This window comes from Psammomys obesus, unplaced genomic scaffold (assembly GCF_907164565.1).
Source record: "Psammomys obesus unplaced genomic scaffold, mPsaObe1.curated_primary_1811, whole genome shotgun sequence".
In the NCBI taxonomy this organism is placed as follows: Eukaryota; Metazoa; Chordata; class Mammalia; order Rodentia; family Muridae; genus Psammomys; species Psammomys obesus.
Genome location: NW_026592710.1, coordinates 1,122,117 through 1,139,728, shown reverse-complemented (window position 1 = coordinate 1,139,728; position 17,612 = coordinate 1,122,117). Strand labels below are relative to the sequence as shown.

At 57.3% G+C, this 17,612-nt stretch overlaps 1 protein-coding gene across 1 annotated transcript in view; it reads right to left on the bottom strand.

The window, feature by feature from the left end:
* The window catches only part of Plch2 (phospholipase C eta 2), a 35,181-nt gene extending 24,683 nt beyond the window's left edge, over positions 1–10,498 (bottom strand). The window contains exons 1-2 of the mRNA XM_055615286.1: positions 10,425–10,498; positions 760–906 (exon numbers count right to left, since the gene is read on the bottom strand). Coding sequence (XP_055471261.1) covers positions 760–906; positions 10,425–10,467 — 190 coding nt within the window. The 5' untranslated portion in view covers positions 10,468–10,498. The remainder of the gene's footprint in view (positions 1–759; positions 907–10,424) is intronic.
* Positions 10,499–17,612: the final 7,114 nt, after the last annotated feature.

Here is a 17,612-nt window from a genome sequence, read left to right as displayed (position 1 = left end):
CCAAGGTGGAGCCAGCCTCCACTGGCCCCTGGGACCAGGGTTAGGGTTAGGGTTAGGCGGAGACTGGCTCCACTGACCAGCAGAGAAGCCACCTGGCCCAGAATGGCTGCACCACGGGGCTCTTTTTCTCATGGGCCTTCCAGGGTCCTGGCAGAGTGACAGTCTCCTGGGACTCCACGGTGGTCTCCTTGGTAGCCGCTGGGCTGAAGCCTGCCCTGGCACACCTGGGTCTCATGGCTGACAGGACTCTGGTGTCTCTCCCTGATCCTAAGCCTCCAATTCCTCCTCTCCAATCCTGACTCCCTGCTCCATGAGAGCTGAGTAACTCAAATAACCCTTGCAAACCACACCAAGTATGACCTGTGCTGCCTGAGCTAGCCTTGGGCTCCCGGCCTGCTTTTGGTGCACCTGATTGTGTGGGCCTCTGTGGTTTCAGGACAGTCTTGTCCCCTTAGCTATCTTGTCCTGATAGCTCTTTGTCCCTTACTGACATCAGCATTTGATATAAAGCTATGCACTAAGCTATCCAGTCTCCATGGAGTCCCAGAGCCTTGCCAGGAGACAGCGAGGCAAGGGCCATCTGACCTGCTCCTATTCCTTGTCCCTGAGCCCACTGCAGAAGACCACCTAAGCCTAGAAAAGAGCAGCACAGCACCTCAGCAGGGTCTGATCCCCATATCACTGATAACCAAGAGGCCCTCCTGTCCTGTGCTCCCCGGGCTCAGGCCTACCCGTGCCCTTCCCTGGTTGTTCACTCACTCTTGGCCTTCTCATTCTTGCGTGAGGGCCGCCAGCGGAGGCAGGAACGGTGCTCATCCAGGTAGTAGAAGCGGACCAGGCCCTTGGAGCTACCGCGGAGCTTCACCATCTGGGTCCCCTCCTGCATGGCACTCATGCACCGCTCCACTAGACATGACAGACACAGACAGACAGAAGCTGTGAGAGCCCTCTCCAGAGGGCCTGTAGCCCAATCCAAACACGAGACAGGCTGGCACCACATCTTTTCTGTTGGTCCTGGGCCGCCTGAGGTGGGCTGAGGCACTGGGGAAGACACTCGGCAACACACTGTCCCCCAACACCTGGCCAGCCCCGGAAACCAGTGAGATCCTGAGTGGCCTTCACTCAGTCTGTCAAGCGGTCAGAGACTGAGGCCAGAGGCCAGACCAGCTCCCAAATCCACTGCACATGCAGCTCTCAAAGTGGGCACAAGGTGGGCCCAGGCACCACGCACCAAGCCTGCCTGCCAGCCTCCGCCATGGGCCACTCCTGAGAGCCTACTCCCCTTCTTGCTGCATCACCAGGAATATCGCCTGACTCATGGGGAGCAAAGTCAAAGGGAAGCCCTTTAGGAGGTCACAGAGCTTCGAAATTGAGGCACTGGGTTAAGTCTCCTTTGTCAACTAGGCCTCCTGTCCCAGGTTCCAAAGAGTCCAGGCCAGAGCCAAGCCTTCTTCCTAACCCTAACCCTATAGGTACATATCCACCTATACGTGGGAAGCCCAGAAGCCAGAGGACACGAAATCTCACAAGTGCCACCAATGAGGCATCCCCAGTGGGCAGTGCAGAAAGCCATAGGTAGTGCCAGGCCAGGAGGACTTCTTGGAGGAAGCTATCATTGACCATGAACAGAAGGGAATTGTGGGCATGGGGTGGGTACTTGAGGCAGATAGAGCTCTCCAGAGGACACAGCCAGTGGGGTGCGGGTGTGGCTGCTGGGGGCATCTGAGGAGGGCTTGGGGACAGGGAGATGCCTCCGACACAGTTCTAGAAGAAAGCCGTTCAGTGTGTACCCCCTGGTGTGGAGCAGAGTGAATCCTGAGACACGCTGACACCCAGCAGCCCTTTCCTTCTGTTCAGTGACTCAGACACAGGGGCTCTCTGACACCATCCCGAGGCCGTGGTGTCTCCACCTGCATGTCTCCAAGGACACCTCTTGCCCCCAGAAGGAGCTCTGAAGCTAGGACCTGAGTCTTCCCAGCACACCAGCACATATAACCAAGGCTCTGGCTCCAGCTCTGCCTTGACCCCTCCCCACTCGAAGCTTCCAGCTCTGCTACAGAGAAGGTATCCCTAGCTGGGGGCAAGGAGGCAATGTTTCTGGGCCTGGAGATCCCAGAGGAAGATGCAAAGGAGGGAGGTTGGGATGGAGGAGGGAACCCAGGCCTTTTGCAACCGCAGGGGTGGCCCTAACTTCCCTGGGAAGCTTTGCACCCCACAGCCCCACAGGGACCAGTCCTCAAGAGGGACCTGCCTTTTGCCCTTTCTTACCTAGAAGGCTGAGCTGCCAGCGTGGTGACACCACCACACTCCCTCCAACCCAGAGGAGCACTTCTGCCAGGCAGGCCACAGCTCCTGCGGTTCGACTGGTAGCAGACGGCTGGGGACCAGGCATATCCAAAGCATAGTCGGAGGCTTGCTCCCCAAAGCCAGAAAGGGCCCTCAGCGACAGGCCAAGCTGAGGTGGCGGCTGACACAGGGGATCCTCGGGGACCCCCTTCTGTCCTCTACCTCTTCGTCTTCCTCCTTGGAGCCCACTGAAGCCTCCCAAGGGCTGTTCCCGGGTTCCACTGGCATTGATCCAGCTGCTACCTACAGCCCTGGATAGTCCCCAGGCCAGCCCACCCATCCTCTAGAACCCCCAGGTCTATCTGAAGATGGATCCCGGGGGTGGGAGAGCTGCCAAGCCTCACCCTGACATCCTTGGCCAATCCACACAGTAATCCTTCTGGATCCAGCCCAGCTGGACAAAGGATTTAGGCCAGGGGAGTGTCCAGCTGCCAGTTCAGAGCAGGATGCCCCATGTCTGAGCCGCCAGACTCACGTTTGAGGCTGAGGCAGAATAACAGGTCAGACAGGGGACCCTTTTAGGACACAAAACGGTGGCTGCAAGACCTGGAGACAGCCTCTGTGAGACTGTCTCCCCAACCCCAGGAGGGGCTGTGTACCCATGGGTTTGTTCCTACGTGGGGCTGTCTTCCTAAATCCTGCCTCATCTGGGTACGCGGAGCTGACATCGGTGTCTCCATGTCAAGCTCTCACTTCCTCCTGCATGAAATCCTTGTACACATAGGGACCTCCAAGTGGATCCCTACAGTGTGCTAGTGAGCTAGTCCACAGGTGGGACAAAAGTGGCAGCAAGCTATCCCAAAGCTCAGGGCCAAGAGCCAAGGCCCCTTTGGCTAGAGGACAGAGCCAAGCCAGCACAGGGCCGCCTTGCCTAGACCCTCGTGACCCAGAAGAGCTTGACCCAGAGCAGAGAGGACACCCTGATGTCCAGCATGAGGAGGAGAATGTGGGTTTCCTGAGCCTTATGCACCTCCCACTCCAAATCCCAGCCCTGCCCTACCCCAGCTGGCCTTTCCCCATGCCCACCAGAACCAGAGATGTGGAGGACACTGACCATAGAGCGGAGTGGAAGCCACCACCCACACCGGCCACGAGCAACCTTAAGGGGTGGCTGAGCATCTAAGAGGCTCTTAGCACTGTACCTAGTTCTGCGTGCCATATTCCAGGCAACCAGAGGTGGGGAGATAGTAAGAAGGGGGGGTCATTTTGGCTTCACTGCCTCAGGACCACAGGCATCCTGACCTCCTTCCTAACCAGGCTTCTGCTTCTGGCAAGGGACACGCATCCTGGGAGTCCCTGCCGGAGCACCTCCCTTCAATAAGTGCCCCGATGCTCTTGCCCAGCCCACCCTCTCGACCCTGTGTCCTGGGCAACAGGAAGCTCAGCCACAAGGAACAGGGACACGCTGGGCCAGATCCAAATCACACCTAGGACCGGGCTAGGAGCCTTGGCCAGAGGCCTGGTCTTGTTTGCTGGCTGAAGGTTGACAGGCAGCCTGCCCTTTCTGCCACAAATTAGTTTAGGGAACTATTTACTGCTAGGGCAGGAAGTCCCCAGGGAGAGAGGCCACAGGGGGTTCTTACAGTATGGTCACCTGTGTAAGTAAAGCCCAGAATTCCTAGTGAGTAGTGGGACAAAAGCTGGGTTTAAAAAAAATAAAACCTCATGTATCAGGAAGGCCACAGGGGAGTGCTTAGGCTGGGCAGGATGGACGCATGCTCTGAGTGCTCCAGGATCACGTGAGTCTTCACTCTGGATGGCATTTATGCCACCCTCCCAGTCACCTGCTGCCCGCACTCCATCACCCATCCCTATCCCCCAGTGGCCAGGCCACAGCATCGTCCATTCGGTGCTCAGTGCATGCCGAAACTTCCAGACTCCCTGTTCTCTCTAGGAACCCTACCTTTGGACACACCTCCTCTTCCATGCCTGGGCCTAACCCAGACTAGGGCCGCTCAAGCTCCCCAACCCTCTCCAGAACTGGCTAGCTCTGTTCTCTCTCCTAATAGTCTCCTACCATCAGCTAGAGAAGGGAGTTAGGCGCCTGGGCAGGGCCTCCAGGAGGGGCACAGATACCGTGTTGTCAGCACCCCTAGTGGAGGACCCAGACCGCTGTGCCCAGACTCCCTGACCCTCCTCCTGTCCCCTGGACATAATCCTCCACAGACTAGGCAGGCAGAGGCCCGGCTAATCCGCCTCACACAGGGTTCTGCCAGTAAGACCTCTTCCACTGTCCTGGGAACAGAGGTATTGCAGGAGACAGGTACAGATGGCGTCTGAACCAGTGCTGAGCTGAGGAAGACTGTAGCAGACAGCTACCATGGGCAGCTTGTCCATAGTACACTAGGCTAGGGTCAGGCAGAGCAGAAGCCCAGCTAACTGGCCACACAGGACTCAGCACACTAACAAGCTATCCTGAACTTGACCACCTGGCCACCCAAACCAGGTAGGCAGCTCAGACATACACCCTCTAGCCCCGGCACAGAAAGACATTCCCAGAAGAGCCACATGTAGTGGAGTGGAAGGAGTACCCCGCCCCTTCCAATGCCACCAGGGCCCCGCATCTCTACAGGGCTACCCAGCAGTCCCTCGCCATGATTAGGACCCTGGCTGGGAGATGGGTAAAACCCTCACCTGCTGCCTGGAGCTGACCAGGACCACCTTTGGAGGCCAGAGGTAGTCAGCTCATCTGCTCCCCACATTAAAGTCACAGAGGGATTCTGGGACCCCAGAGTGTCTTTCATAGTGGGTTGTGCTCAGTAACCCCTGCTGTCCTTCACAGCCTTCTGTGGCCAGGCCCTAGAGGTTCCCTGCACCTCAGAAGTTCTGGGGACCCTTAGGAGCCAAGGATGTACAGCTTCCAGAAAGTTGAGGACATTCCCCTGGGTGGCTCAGACAGGAGTTGCATGTGATCCCCCCCAACTCTCGCCATGTACCAAAAAGTCTCACGTGGGAAAGGAGCAGAAGAGGCACCCCGTCCCAAACGCCCACTCCCAGGACAGAGAGCTCCTCACTTCACCTGCCCCGCGGCGGCCTGCACAGAATGCTGCCTGCTCCCGACCAACCCAGCAAGCAAGAGGCAAGGATGGATGAGGGGCACACAGAGCAGCCAAGCCACTTGGTCTACTCTGGGAGCGGTGGGCAGCTGTGCCACCTGGGCCATCCCAGGACCAGTGGGTCAGTCTCTCCAGAGTCCAGCCCCGGCCTGGAAGCCCTGGTGCTCAGATTTGTGAAACTGACTCGCAGCTGCAGGACACTGTGACTGTCCACAGCTCAGCCTCACAGCCACTGGCCCTGGCAGCTCAGCCAGCCAGCTGCTGGGAGACGGGGGCTCCGCTAGGTCAGGTGACCCCATCGCCTCTGGGGTGGGGACAGGCATGTCCCCACAGCCCAAGCTCCTCCTGCCTGGAGCCCACAGACACTGGCGCCTGCTGAAAGGAAAAAGAGCCCATGCCTCCCGCCGGAGCCAGGCAGCACTGGTGCCATTTTACTTCTGTGAGGGAGATCGATCTTGTCCTAACACAGTGGAGCAACACAGCTTGACGGTTGCTGTGAACAAGAGACCAGCAGCCGTTCAACAGACTCGCCTCTCTCCAGGGAAAGCTGGAAAATCAATTTACTCTCCCGATAAACCCACAAATAATACCCACAGGCCTTGCCAAACATGTTCACAGGCACAGGGGCACCTCAGGGTACAGTGGCCCTCACCCCACCAGTGGGGCAGGGCTCCAAGCAGCCTGGGACATGAGGGAATGAAGCTCCCCCACCCTTCCCTTGCAGCCTTGATCCTCCCAACCTGCAGGCCATCCCAGCCAACACTTAGATGGTGCCTGGGGAGGAGTGGAGAAAGGAGGAAGCTGTCCTGCCCCAGCTCCACGGCGCCCACCGCAGTAAGCCTGGCCCCTGGTCCCGTGCCACTCAGGAGGGAGGGACAGGCCCACACACATATGGCCAAGCTTATTTAAACGTCTGGGAACAGCAACGCATCCCCCCGCATGTCTGGGCGCCTCCTCCCCAACTATTTTTACTGTATCAGGGAGTGTGAGCCGGCTTGTTCCTGCCCTCCCCAGCCAGACCCAAGGGGACTATGCTCACTCCTGGGGGCAGTTGAGACAAGGCGAGGCCCAAGGAACCCCTCAAGAGCAGTAGAAACAAAAGCTGCTGCCCAGCCTGAGGCCACCCGACCAGGCCTGAGGCTGCCCTGGGGATGGAACAGCAGGCCTGCTCTGCTGGAATAATGTGCCCTTTTCTTCCAGCAGTGCCCACCTCATGGTAGCAGCTCTGGCTCCTATCAGGAGAAGGCAAGTTCTGTGAGAAGGGGACCTGACCTGTCCCATCATCCTAGCCCTGGCTGGTCAGTGGGGAAGGCCAGAGGAGACAGGCCACCCAGACCTTGTTCTGCTCCATGTTCAGATGCCGGAGCAGCCAGGGCTATGAGCAACCTAGAGGGTAGAAACAGGCTCTGCCTGGCCACCCATGCTGCACTCACCATGCTAATTAACTGGCCTGTGCATGAGCTGCCATCGTCCACCTTCTCTCAGCCTGGGGACCTGGACCTGGACAGCAGGGGCTGGGCATCAGCCTGGCCCACCTGCCGCTGGCGGCTTCAAGATCTAACCCCTCCCCAGCCCAGGGGTGAACTCATAGGGTCTTATTGCTGATCCATTGCCCAGCAGTAGTGATGAACCCAAGTTCAAAGCCATTAAGCTGTGTGCACAGGTGCCAGAGGTCAGGAGCTCACCTTTCAGCCACAGTGGCAGTAAAGAAGCAGAGCATTCTCAAAGATCAGCAGTGTCCACTGCCCTGAGCCTCCACTTAGAGAAGCCTTCATATGCTCAGGCCTAAATGAGGTCTCCCCAGCGCTACCTCCAACTATGCTTACAATGTCCATGGGAGCCTGGCGCCTCTCACCCACACAGGTCCCGACATTGGCCTTCCTATCTCCAGCAGAGCTGGGGAGCCTCTGTCTTCTGGGCTCCGAGGCCACAGGAAGGGTCCCTCCAAGGCAGAGCAGGCACCCTTCCTACCCTCTCAGCCTCCCTGACTATCACTAGCTGGTAGTACGTATCCGCTCAGCTCAAAGCAGTGGCTTCAGTCACATTTGACAGCCCCATTAGGAAGAGGGCTCTATTAATAGCCCACTTCTCAGTTTTCTCCTCTCCCACGTGGCCCTCATTCCTGTGTCCCTGGGGGTTCCTATCTTTGCCACCAGCCACTCACTTCCCTGAGGGCATGGCTGCCCTCTCTTCCTTCAGCAGGGCCTGGTCAGCAGCCATGCATACTCTGGCTGGGCTCCTAAAGGCAAGTCATCAGCCAGTGTCTGGGACAGGTTCTGACCCCAAGCCATTGCCCAGGACACCTGACAGCAGGAGGAGCTGTCGCGGGAATCGGGCTGTAGCAGCCAGTGTGTAGCCTCTTCTGGAAAGTCATCAGACCCAGGGAGGGATGTCCCTCGAGAGCGCAAATAGTAATGAGCAGAGTCAGCCGTGCCCTGCTGCTTCCCCTGGAGCCCAGACCAGGCAGAGTGATGGCAGCAGTTGACAGGGTGGGTGTCCTCTGGCTATATTCAAGCAGAGGCCAGAGACACAGGAAACAAGAGGCCTGAGCTCCTGAGTAAATACCCAGCAGTGGGCAACAAGGGCCACCTTGAGGCTAGAGAGCACTGCCCCCCCCCCAGTGCCAGAGAACTGGTCAGCAAGCCGCAGAGGAAAGCACTTTTCTACACACAGAGCTGGTTCTCCAAGTTTGACTTCCTACAGTACATGTGTCTCCTGGGCTGAAGGCACCCAGCCCTGGCTGGGCTGGACAGCTCTGTACCAGCTGCTTCATTCCCGCCTTGTACTTGGTGAGGCAGGGTGAGGCTCTCCTGGGATGTTTTCTGTGCTCTCCCATCACCCCTGGCAACCCGAAACAGCACGGGCTATGTCTGAAAACCAGGCTGCCACCACCCAAGTCATCTTAACAAGATCTGAGAAGCTTCAGCAGGAAATGAAGCCTTGCAGGACTGTGGCCTGGCTGTCCTGGAGTCCAGATACCCCCAGGCCCTCTGGGAGCCCTGGGCTGATGAGTTTGAGCAAGCTGAGGGCCTCCCCCCAGGGCAGACTGGCCAGTTGCTCCAAGTCAGGACTCTACCCTCATACCCAAAGGCTTCCCTGGCTTCCTTCTTGAGGAGGAGCTGGAAGGAATCCCAAGGCTAGCCCCTCGAGCTATCCCAGCAGCTTGCCTCACTCACCTGTGGCTATCTATCTACCACAGCTCAGGAATGTCACCTAGCTGGTAAAGGGTTCCTGAACCCAGAGCATGAATTCAGAGAAGTCAAAGAAAACTCCTTGTCCTGGGGCTAGTGCTCCCCTCCCTCATCCTGCCCCTCGACAGCCCGACACAGGAAGTCTGTCCAGCCAGCCAGGAGCCCAATACTCTGTGCTGAAAGAAAATTCCCAGGAAGAAGCAGGCATGCCCATTCCTCTGATTACTCATTCTTCTGCCCAGGCCTGCCCCAGCCCACTCTCTTTGAGGTGGGACCACTGGCTCTGGCCCAGGACAAGCCCCTGTACCCACAGCTGCCTGGAGAGAGGGGGCGCTTTGCTGGCTCTCCAGGGAAGGTGCCAGGAGCTGGGAAGCCTTCGTCATCAGCTCATTAGTGGTGCAGATGGAGGGCCAGACCCAGGACAGCGGCCCATCTGCTCCTTGTTCAGCTGCATGCTGAAACCGCAGGGACCCTTCTGTTGCACGCCACTCCTTGGGCCACCAGAAGATGGAGGTGGGCTTAGAGTCCTCCCATCACCTTCTCCTTCCAAGACCAGAGCTCTTCCTTCAGGCAGCTGAAAACCTCATGTGTGTCCAGTCCCCTGGACCCCAGGCCCTCAGGGCTCCATGGCAGCATCTTGCCCTGCCCCTTTAACAAGCAGGCATCCCAAGCCCAGTAGCCATGCTGGGCACAGACTCCATGGGCTCTGCAGGCCAGCCAGGCTTTTCTCAGGTCAACTAAGCCTGCTGCCACACTAGGATAGCGGCTGCGGTCAGGGAGGCATATATCCAAACATTGCATGGGTCCCAGTGATGGCCCAGAAGCCCTGACCACACTGGACATGCTGTCCTCATCATAGGCTGGGAGGGACAGAGGGGCAGGAGGGAAGGAACCGGCATTTGTGGAGCAGCCACACAGGACAGGTGTGGCATGACACTCCACAGACACTGTTCTGAATGCTGACGAGCTGCCCTGTGACGTGGCCCCACACCATCCTGTCCCCTCCCCACGGCTTCAGCGAGCTCCTCAGTATAAAGTCACACAGCCCCTCCAGCTTCCCGACCCCTCCTTAATGTCCATGTCAATCAGGGGCAGAACAAGACCAGCCTCAGACAAATCAGCCAAACAACTCATGAAGGCACAGCCTACGCTCCTTGGAAGTTTTTCCTGCTGCCTTGCTCAAGCCCTCTTGATGTGGCCACAACATTGGGTCTCTTTCACTCTCAATCTCTCCCACCCTGTCCCAGACCAAGCTTTGTGGTGGGGCAGATGGAGCCCCAGCCCAGGAGAAGCTCTTTCCCACACCCACCACTAAAGACTGCTCAGAAAACTCAGAGAATAGCTTTTTGTCACACCCAACCTCCTTGCTCCATGCCTGTGGGCAGCCAGGAGGACTCACACACCCCTGCTGATCCGTGCTGTCTGCCCAGGGCAATGCCAGTTCCCCAGACGAAAAGTGGGGCAGATCTAAGTGAGGGAGTTTAATTCCAGGGAACCTTAGAGCGGCTGGGAGAGAAGGCCATGGTGGCTCTGTCCACGGTGCTGACCAGAGCTCTAGACCTCTCCTGGGTTGGGCTGGAAATCAGAGGACAGTGGATGCATGGCAGGAAGGAGCACTTTATCCTGCAGAACTGGACCTCAGAACCTACTCGCAAGATCCCAGTGTGGGGGCAAACAGGACGTTACGCTGCACAGCAGCTGGCAGGGAATGGGGTCATGGACTGCTCTCCCTAAGAGAGGGATCAAGAACAGCACAGCACTTGCCCTGGGCTCTGAGCTGAGCTGGGAGACTCACAACCCTCTCCCAGACACCCCCCCTGCTTGTCCTTACCTTGGTCTTGGCTAAGCCCTCCAGGGGGCCCAGGCCCTTCCATGGCCCACAGGCACCAGCCCCACTGTTACCGGCAAGGCCCGAGGGGGCCGGGACCCTGTGCCGGTCCCCAGTGTCTCCAAACTTGTAGCCTGATCCAAGGTGCCCCGCGCACAGTGCTCATACCGGTTCAAGGCCCACTGTACTAGCTGCTACTGCTGCTTGCTAGCAAAGCAAGAGAGGGGAGGGGAGGGACAGGATGAGGCCTCACAGCCACTGGGACCGCCCCTCCCTCGGGAGCCCCGCCTGCCCTTAACTCTTGGCTCTCCAGCTCCTGGCCCACCTTGGCTGCTGTTCAGGGCATCCGTTTGAAGCAGGGAGGAAGTTTCAGATGGGCACTGAACCAGCACTGCTCAGAAGCCAGAAGGGGAGGCGGTGCTGGCCACTTGAAACTCCCACAGTGGCTTCAGTGACCTCTCAACATGCCCACCTTTCTCCAAGCTGGCCCCTCCTATCAGAGGGGTAGCTATACACCCTCAAGGAACAGAAGCCAAATGAGCCTGGCTGGCAGTTCCTGATGACCACAGGGCCCTTTTCATCACCTCACCCCCAGGGCCTTGTGGCTAGACCTCAAAAAGGGGATAAGGTGTCCTTCCCTCAGCTTTCCCTGGCTAGAGGTGTCTAGGAGAGGGGAGGTTGAGCTCCAGGGTTGTTCTGAAGTTCCACCCCATGTTCACCCGGGTTCCCCTGCCTGCCTCCACATACCCATTGCTAAGCCTCCCAGGTCTGTGGAGCCTGTTGGCATGGCAGCAATGGCCCCTGTATACACCTGTTCTGGGGCAGGCCCTGAAGCATATGGGCTGCAGAGGCCGGTCTAGCCTGGGTTTACCCCTCTGGGATCTGCTTGATCTGTGTACAGCACCTGGACAGAGCTCCATTCCCCAGACCGCTCAGGCTAGCCCAGGAGAGGTGGCACAAAGCGTGACATCTGCCCCCAGAACATCTGGTGGGGACCCCAGAGGGAAAGTTAGTGGGAATCTAGGAGAACAGGCCGTTGGTAAGCACAGGCTCCAGGGCGAGGACACGGGCCACCTCTGGGCTCCTAAACTGCCACCTCCAAGGTGTGACAGCCTCCTGCCATGCAGGGCCCCAGGTGTGAAGGGGGAGGAGCACTTCTGCCAGTACTACCAGCTGGGTCCTGCCAGGAAAGGCCCTGGGCCCTGCTGCCTGGTGCCCTTAAAGGAGCACCTCCTCCTTCGCTGTTTCTCATATGCTCTGCATTTTGACCAGAGCAGCTCTGTCCTAGACTATGGAACTGTCCTGTGGGTGGATACTGTGTCTCTCGTTACCATACAGCCTCAACACGACTCCAGGGTCAGTGTCTGTCCCGCCGGTGGGCAGATCCAAGGCAAGGAAGGTGCCTTTCCTCTGGTTATGTGTTGGCTGATGGGGTCATACTGGAGCACAGGTGGGCTGCCAGGACAAGAAGGGGCCCAGCCATTCGGGAACACCAGAGGCTGGGAGACCATCATGGAAAGATCTCAGGGAGATGCCCACACTCCTCCAGGACCTGCTCAGCAGCATCTTCACAAAAAGAGAAACTGAGGCAGGGAGAGAGAAGAAAGGGGGCAAGGAGACAGAACCCACACCATGGGGATGGGGTAGGGAAAATACACCCATGAGCCAGGCAGGTGACAAGGGCCTTGGAGAGCAGTCCAGATGGGGCCACTTTCTCCCCTGGTGGACAAAAGGCCCCTGAGCCCAGAGAAGCCATGAAACCCAAGTTCACATGGGTAATGAATAATCCATCACGCTACCAGCTCCCCCTCCCCCGACACAGCCAGGAGATGATTTCCAGCACCGATGCCACGATTAAAAGCGGTGATTAAAATCCACCAGGCACATGTTAATTTGCTCAGATTCTGATCTCTTTTCTGGGCGTTTATGCAGAATTGCACTCTGAAAGTGTTTGGCCTGGCTGGTGGTGAGCCCGTGGTCCTGGAAGAGTCGGAAGACTGAGTTTAGCCTTCTCCTTTGAAAAGGACCAGCACTCGGAAGGCTCACAGGGGCCCCTGCGGTGGTTCTTCCTTCTGAGTGAGGCCCACCTGCTCAGGTGAGGTACGACTTCCATGGGCCCATGGGTTCTACTGGCCCTGGGCTTCTTCTGTAAGGAGACTCTGCTCCCTGGGGACCAGCTCTCACCCTCCAGCTCTCGCCTGCCTCTCTCCTCCCCCTTGCCCTTACCTTCAGAGGCATTGTTAGGGAGGGGCTGGAGCATACTCTGCCCTGAGACAGGCCTTTCCAAGGACAGCACTGTTCCTTCTCTGTGCCTTGGTCTCCTCCGTGCTTAATGAAAACACCCACACATATGTTCGCACATGTCCCAGGTCTGCCCCTTGTTCACGAGGGAACTCATCCCAGCCTAGCTGTATCACACACATCTCACAGGGCCAGCCCAGGCACCAAAGGGCCTGCTTCTAGTCCCTCAGCCCATAAGCATTTTTGCTCTCCAGCTTTAAAAGAGGTTAGAGAGGCCACAGGGCTCCTAGTGCTCCACAGTAGATGGCAGCAGTCTGGGGAAAGCCAGGCCCTGACTCCCCTGACACTGCTTTTCACTCAGGTTTATAGTGTACCCTAAGAGTATGAAGTAGCACCCCTCGATGCTGCACCTTCCAGTGCCACAGGAAGCCTGTGGGTGGCCCAAGGCACAAGGTAGACTGGCCAGCTTGGTTGTGTGCAGAACAATGCTGAGCAAGAAACCACCTGAAAGTAGGTCAAAGGTAGAGATGTGGTGATAGAGGCAGCATAAGAGACAGCCAGGAAGGCCAGCCGAGCAGGGAGGAGAGACGCCTGGAGACCCAGAGACGGAGTCTCCAGGTACTTCTGCCCAGGGCATACCCAGAATACTAGGGGCAATACAGAGGAGCAGAGGCCTATACTACCCACACTGGGTCCTTGGTCTGAGGGCCAAGGGTAGGGTAGAGTGGAGGTTGGGCATATCCTAGGAACTACTATAGCAGCTGCAAATGCCACCACAGACAGAGCTAAACTCAGCCAGGAAGGGTTACGGCAGGCCAGGAAGCATCAAAGCGCGAAGCATAGCTCTGCTGCCTCTAAGCAATCGCCTGGAATGCACTGCCCCTCTGGCCTGCTTCTCCATCTCCTACTTAGGGAGGACCAGCGGTCTAGGAGAGGGGCACCACCTGCAGCCTTGAGCTGGGGCTCTCGGTGAGCCACAGGCCCCTCTCTGTGGCCCACAAGGACAGAGGCAGAAGGGCCAACCCCCTTTTAAGGGCCACCACTATGGGCCCTGGGAGCCTGCAGAAAGAGAACAGCAGCTGCTTTCCAGTAACCCCCAGACACAGGAGGCCAGGAGAAACACGCATCCCCAAACTCGGCAGAGTGAGTCACACCTCTGAAGCCTTTGTGGGGCACCTCAGATCTGGACTTCCAACTTCTGTCCTACATAAATCACCAAGGAAACGCTTCCAGTGGCCAGCCGCACTGAAGCCAGCTCAGCGTGTCTGGGATGGCCCCGGCATTACAGATGCGAAGTCTTCTAGGGTGGCCTGGTCCCCACAGTCACCGTGACCCTGCGGAGTCCTGGAGTGTGAGCACCGGGGCCCGCTAGCAGGGAGTGCCGTAATTACCTCAGAAGTGCTGGACGGTGAAGCGCCAGCCCCTCTGCTGCTGAGTCAGTGCTGACAGCCCTGCTGCTGGGGGCACACAGGCCCAGCAGCCTGTGCCTCAGACATTTTATTAAATATTCAACACCAAATCCAATTTAGTGTTGTATCTTGCCTTGTTCAAGAGTTCTGTCAATGTTACCGCCTCCAGTGAAGAATCAAAGCTCCTTCAGAGGATGTGGTAAGAGCCCCAAGCATCCCACAGCCCTGGCACACCCTGGACACCAGTACTGCTGAACAGCCTCCTGACCTGGGTGGCAGGTAACAGAATGTGGGTAAAGCAGGGGGCACATTCCTCCTCCCAACCCCAGTGTCTCTAGCACAAGAGACTCCTGCTGATTTGGTCTCGACCTCCTCACGGGGCCACACCCTATACTGAGTCGAGTCCAGGTCACCGCTATTCTCAGGATGAGTGCTTCGGGGGCATGTAGCCTCAGGAGGGCCAGCCAGGAAGGGACTGGCCTCACCACAGCTATCCAGTGACCACAGCTGCTCCAAAGTGACCACAGCTGCCCCAGTGACCACAGCTGCCTTAGAGTGACCACAGCTGCCCCAGTGACCACAGCTGCCCCAGTGACCACAGCTGCCCCAGTGACCACAGCTCCTCCAGGCATCACCACAGCTATCCCAGTGATCCTGGTTAGGATGACCACACCTGCCCCACTGACCACAAATGCCCCAGGGACCACTGATGCCTCAGACTGACCAAGTAGGAGACTGCCACTCTAGGTCTGGCATGCCCACCTGTCCTATCCCCGAACCTCATGAAGATGGAGTCAGAAGAAATATCTCTCAATTCCAAGGCAGAAAAAGAAATAGGACAAAGCAGAAACAGCCAGAGGTAGGACTCACGGAGGAGGGAGATAGCAGAAGGACACGGAATGCTCTGGCCAGGTTGTCACTGTCCCCACATCAACCCTGTATTGCCAGGATGGTGGCTAAGTCCCTCAGACTGGTACCCAGTCCCAGTCCCAGAGCCCATGTGTTGCAGAGCACACCGGCATCAGCATAGTCTGGGTGGTAATGGAGAAAACAGTGGAGGGGGTGGGGGCGAAGGCCCGGGCAGCTGGAGGTGCAAGGCATTTTAGAAAGGCTTTGGCCTAAAATTGTCACAGCCACAGGTACTGACCCCTGGTGCCCAGAGGCCTGGCCACATAGGCGTACAGCATCTTGCCTTCACCTATGGCATCTGCGGCACATATATCTACCGTTTGGCTCCTCCTGCCCCAAGAGGGCCTCACCGCCTGCTCAGGCACCAAAGGAAGGGGTCTGGCCTGAGTCAATGGGTCAGAGTCCTGCATGGAGATGCAGTAGCCTAGAAAGAGCCAAAGTAAGCAGACACTGCCCTGGCAGCTCACCCTGCCTCCCTGCACCAGCCTGACCTACATTCTATGCCCGTGTGCAACAGCTATGCAGAGTTGCAGCCAGCCTGGCACTGAGACAGGTAGGCAGAATTCAGAGCCATCACAGCCACATGGCCACTAGCATGACCCCAAGATACACTCTGGGTAGGCTTCTGTGTGCGCAGCCCACCCTTTCGATCCCTTCCCACAGAGCGCCTGAGATGCTCTGGGGAGCCCTTGGCCTCCATGCTCTGGGCTGGACCCTGCCCCAGGTCCTTCTGGAGGAAGACAAGACAAAAGGCTGAACCCACTCTCCCACTCTGTGGCCTCCTTTCCACTATAGCAGCCCTATAGTTAGACCAAGGTGTCCCATACTCCATGAAGCCAGAAGGCCTGCTACAGCCACTCCTCAACTCAGCTCCAACAGCCCCAGCTGCTGCCAAAGACTGACAGTCTCTGTCCACAGACAGGTCAGGTGACTAGCGTCCTTCAGGCTCCCCAGCCTGTACCACAGGGCCATGTGTCCATTCTGGTCTTTATGCCTGTGACCGCCCTACAACCCCTGGATGCTCACATCAATTAAAAATCCTTGAAAACCGAGGGTTGTGGGCCTGCATGCAAATGTATGTAAATGTGCCCTTGCCTCCCAGTTTGTAGGCCAGAGGGGCCCTTCAGGCCACACAACACCCTATCTCAGGGCCAGAACTGGCCATCCCAGCATCTCTTCCTGCTCTTCTCCCTTCTGCCTATTCCTCAGCTGTCAGCGTTTATTAAGTGCCTGCTGTGTTCTGTCATTTGCTCAAGGATAGGAAGGCAGTAACAAGTTTATGAGCAGCAGGCCATGCCCTAGGGCACTCCTAGTCTGGGAAGGCAGGGCTGTGCAGTGGGCCCAACTCCCTGAGGAAGTTCTGGACTGAAAAACCAGGTAGCACAGTCTTCAGAGAAGCCAAAGAGAAAGGAGCCCTTCCCTGCAGGTCAGTGGGCACAGAAGACTAGGACAGAGGGGCTTGGAGTACAGACTGAGACATGGGTGGGTAATTCAAACCAGAGCTAGAGACAGAGGTGAGGAGACTAAGGCATGACATTGCCAGTGGGCAGCCACAGGACACTTGGCACAGCACACACTGAGAACACAAGCAGGCCAGAAGAAAATGCACAGCAGGAGCTGTGGATGGACCTGCTCTTGGCCGTCAGTATCTCCCCCTCACTGTGCTTCGGAAGAAAGCTGTCTTTGGGGTTCATCTGAAAGTATTCTTCAATGTCGGCTGCTCAGGCCTCCCACGCCATTCTCAGCTCAAACTCCACATTTCCTTTGGAAACTGCTCACCGGTGTTTAGTGGTAGAATCTAAAGTAGTGAGTGGCTCACAGACTCCAAACAAAACCAGAACACACAAGCAGAGTGTGCCTGTGGTCAGTGCGAAACTGTTGCCGCATCCCATGAAGCCACAGATGGCAGAGCTCTGGGTATCTGTACCAGATGGGCTGCAAGAGCTCTGTGAACTGGTTGGCCTCCACAAGTTCTGCCTCAGCCCTGCTGCCCACCTGAGCCCCAACCCCACAGTGACTGCAGAGAGTGGGGTTCACGCTGGCTTTCCACAGGGTGACTGGGTCCCTGTGAGCCAGCAATTCATTGATACCGGGACATCAGATCATGGTCCTGGGCTGCTGGAGAGGCAGCCTGGTCCAAGGGCTCAGCCACAGATCCTGCACACACTGTGTTGTCCCCACAGCCCCATCTATAGACAGTGGCTTTGTGATGCAAAAGCAGAGGCCAAAGGCCCAGGGAATACACTTAGCCATGGAACTGTTCTGGAGAGATGTCTTTGGAGACGCTGGCCCATGAGGTCTGACGATCTGTTTGGGTCTTCCATGGAAGGCAGAGCAAGTTGCCACAATACACGTGACCTCACACGCAACCAGTTCTTTCATATTATTTGTGGAATGACCTTCCCCAATCCAGATCCAAGTGGCAAGTCTTTGGCCCTTTGCCAGGAAGCATGCCTACATACCTTCCAAGAGCAGCGAGAAGGAAACTGTCTTAAAAGAGAGCAGTGTGCCAGCACCAACACAGCCTGAATGTCCTTGGGAGGTAAAAACACACAGCTGAGGGGAGGAGTGTGAACACAGAGCTAGGGGAAGGAGTGTGAACACACAGCTGGGGAAGGAGTGTGAACACACA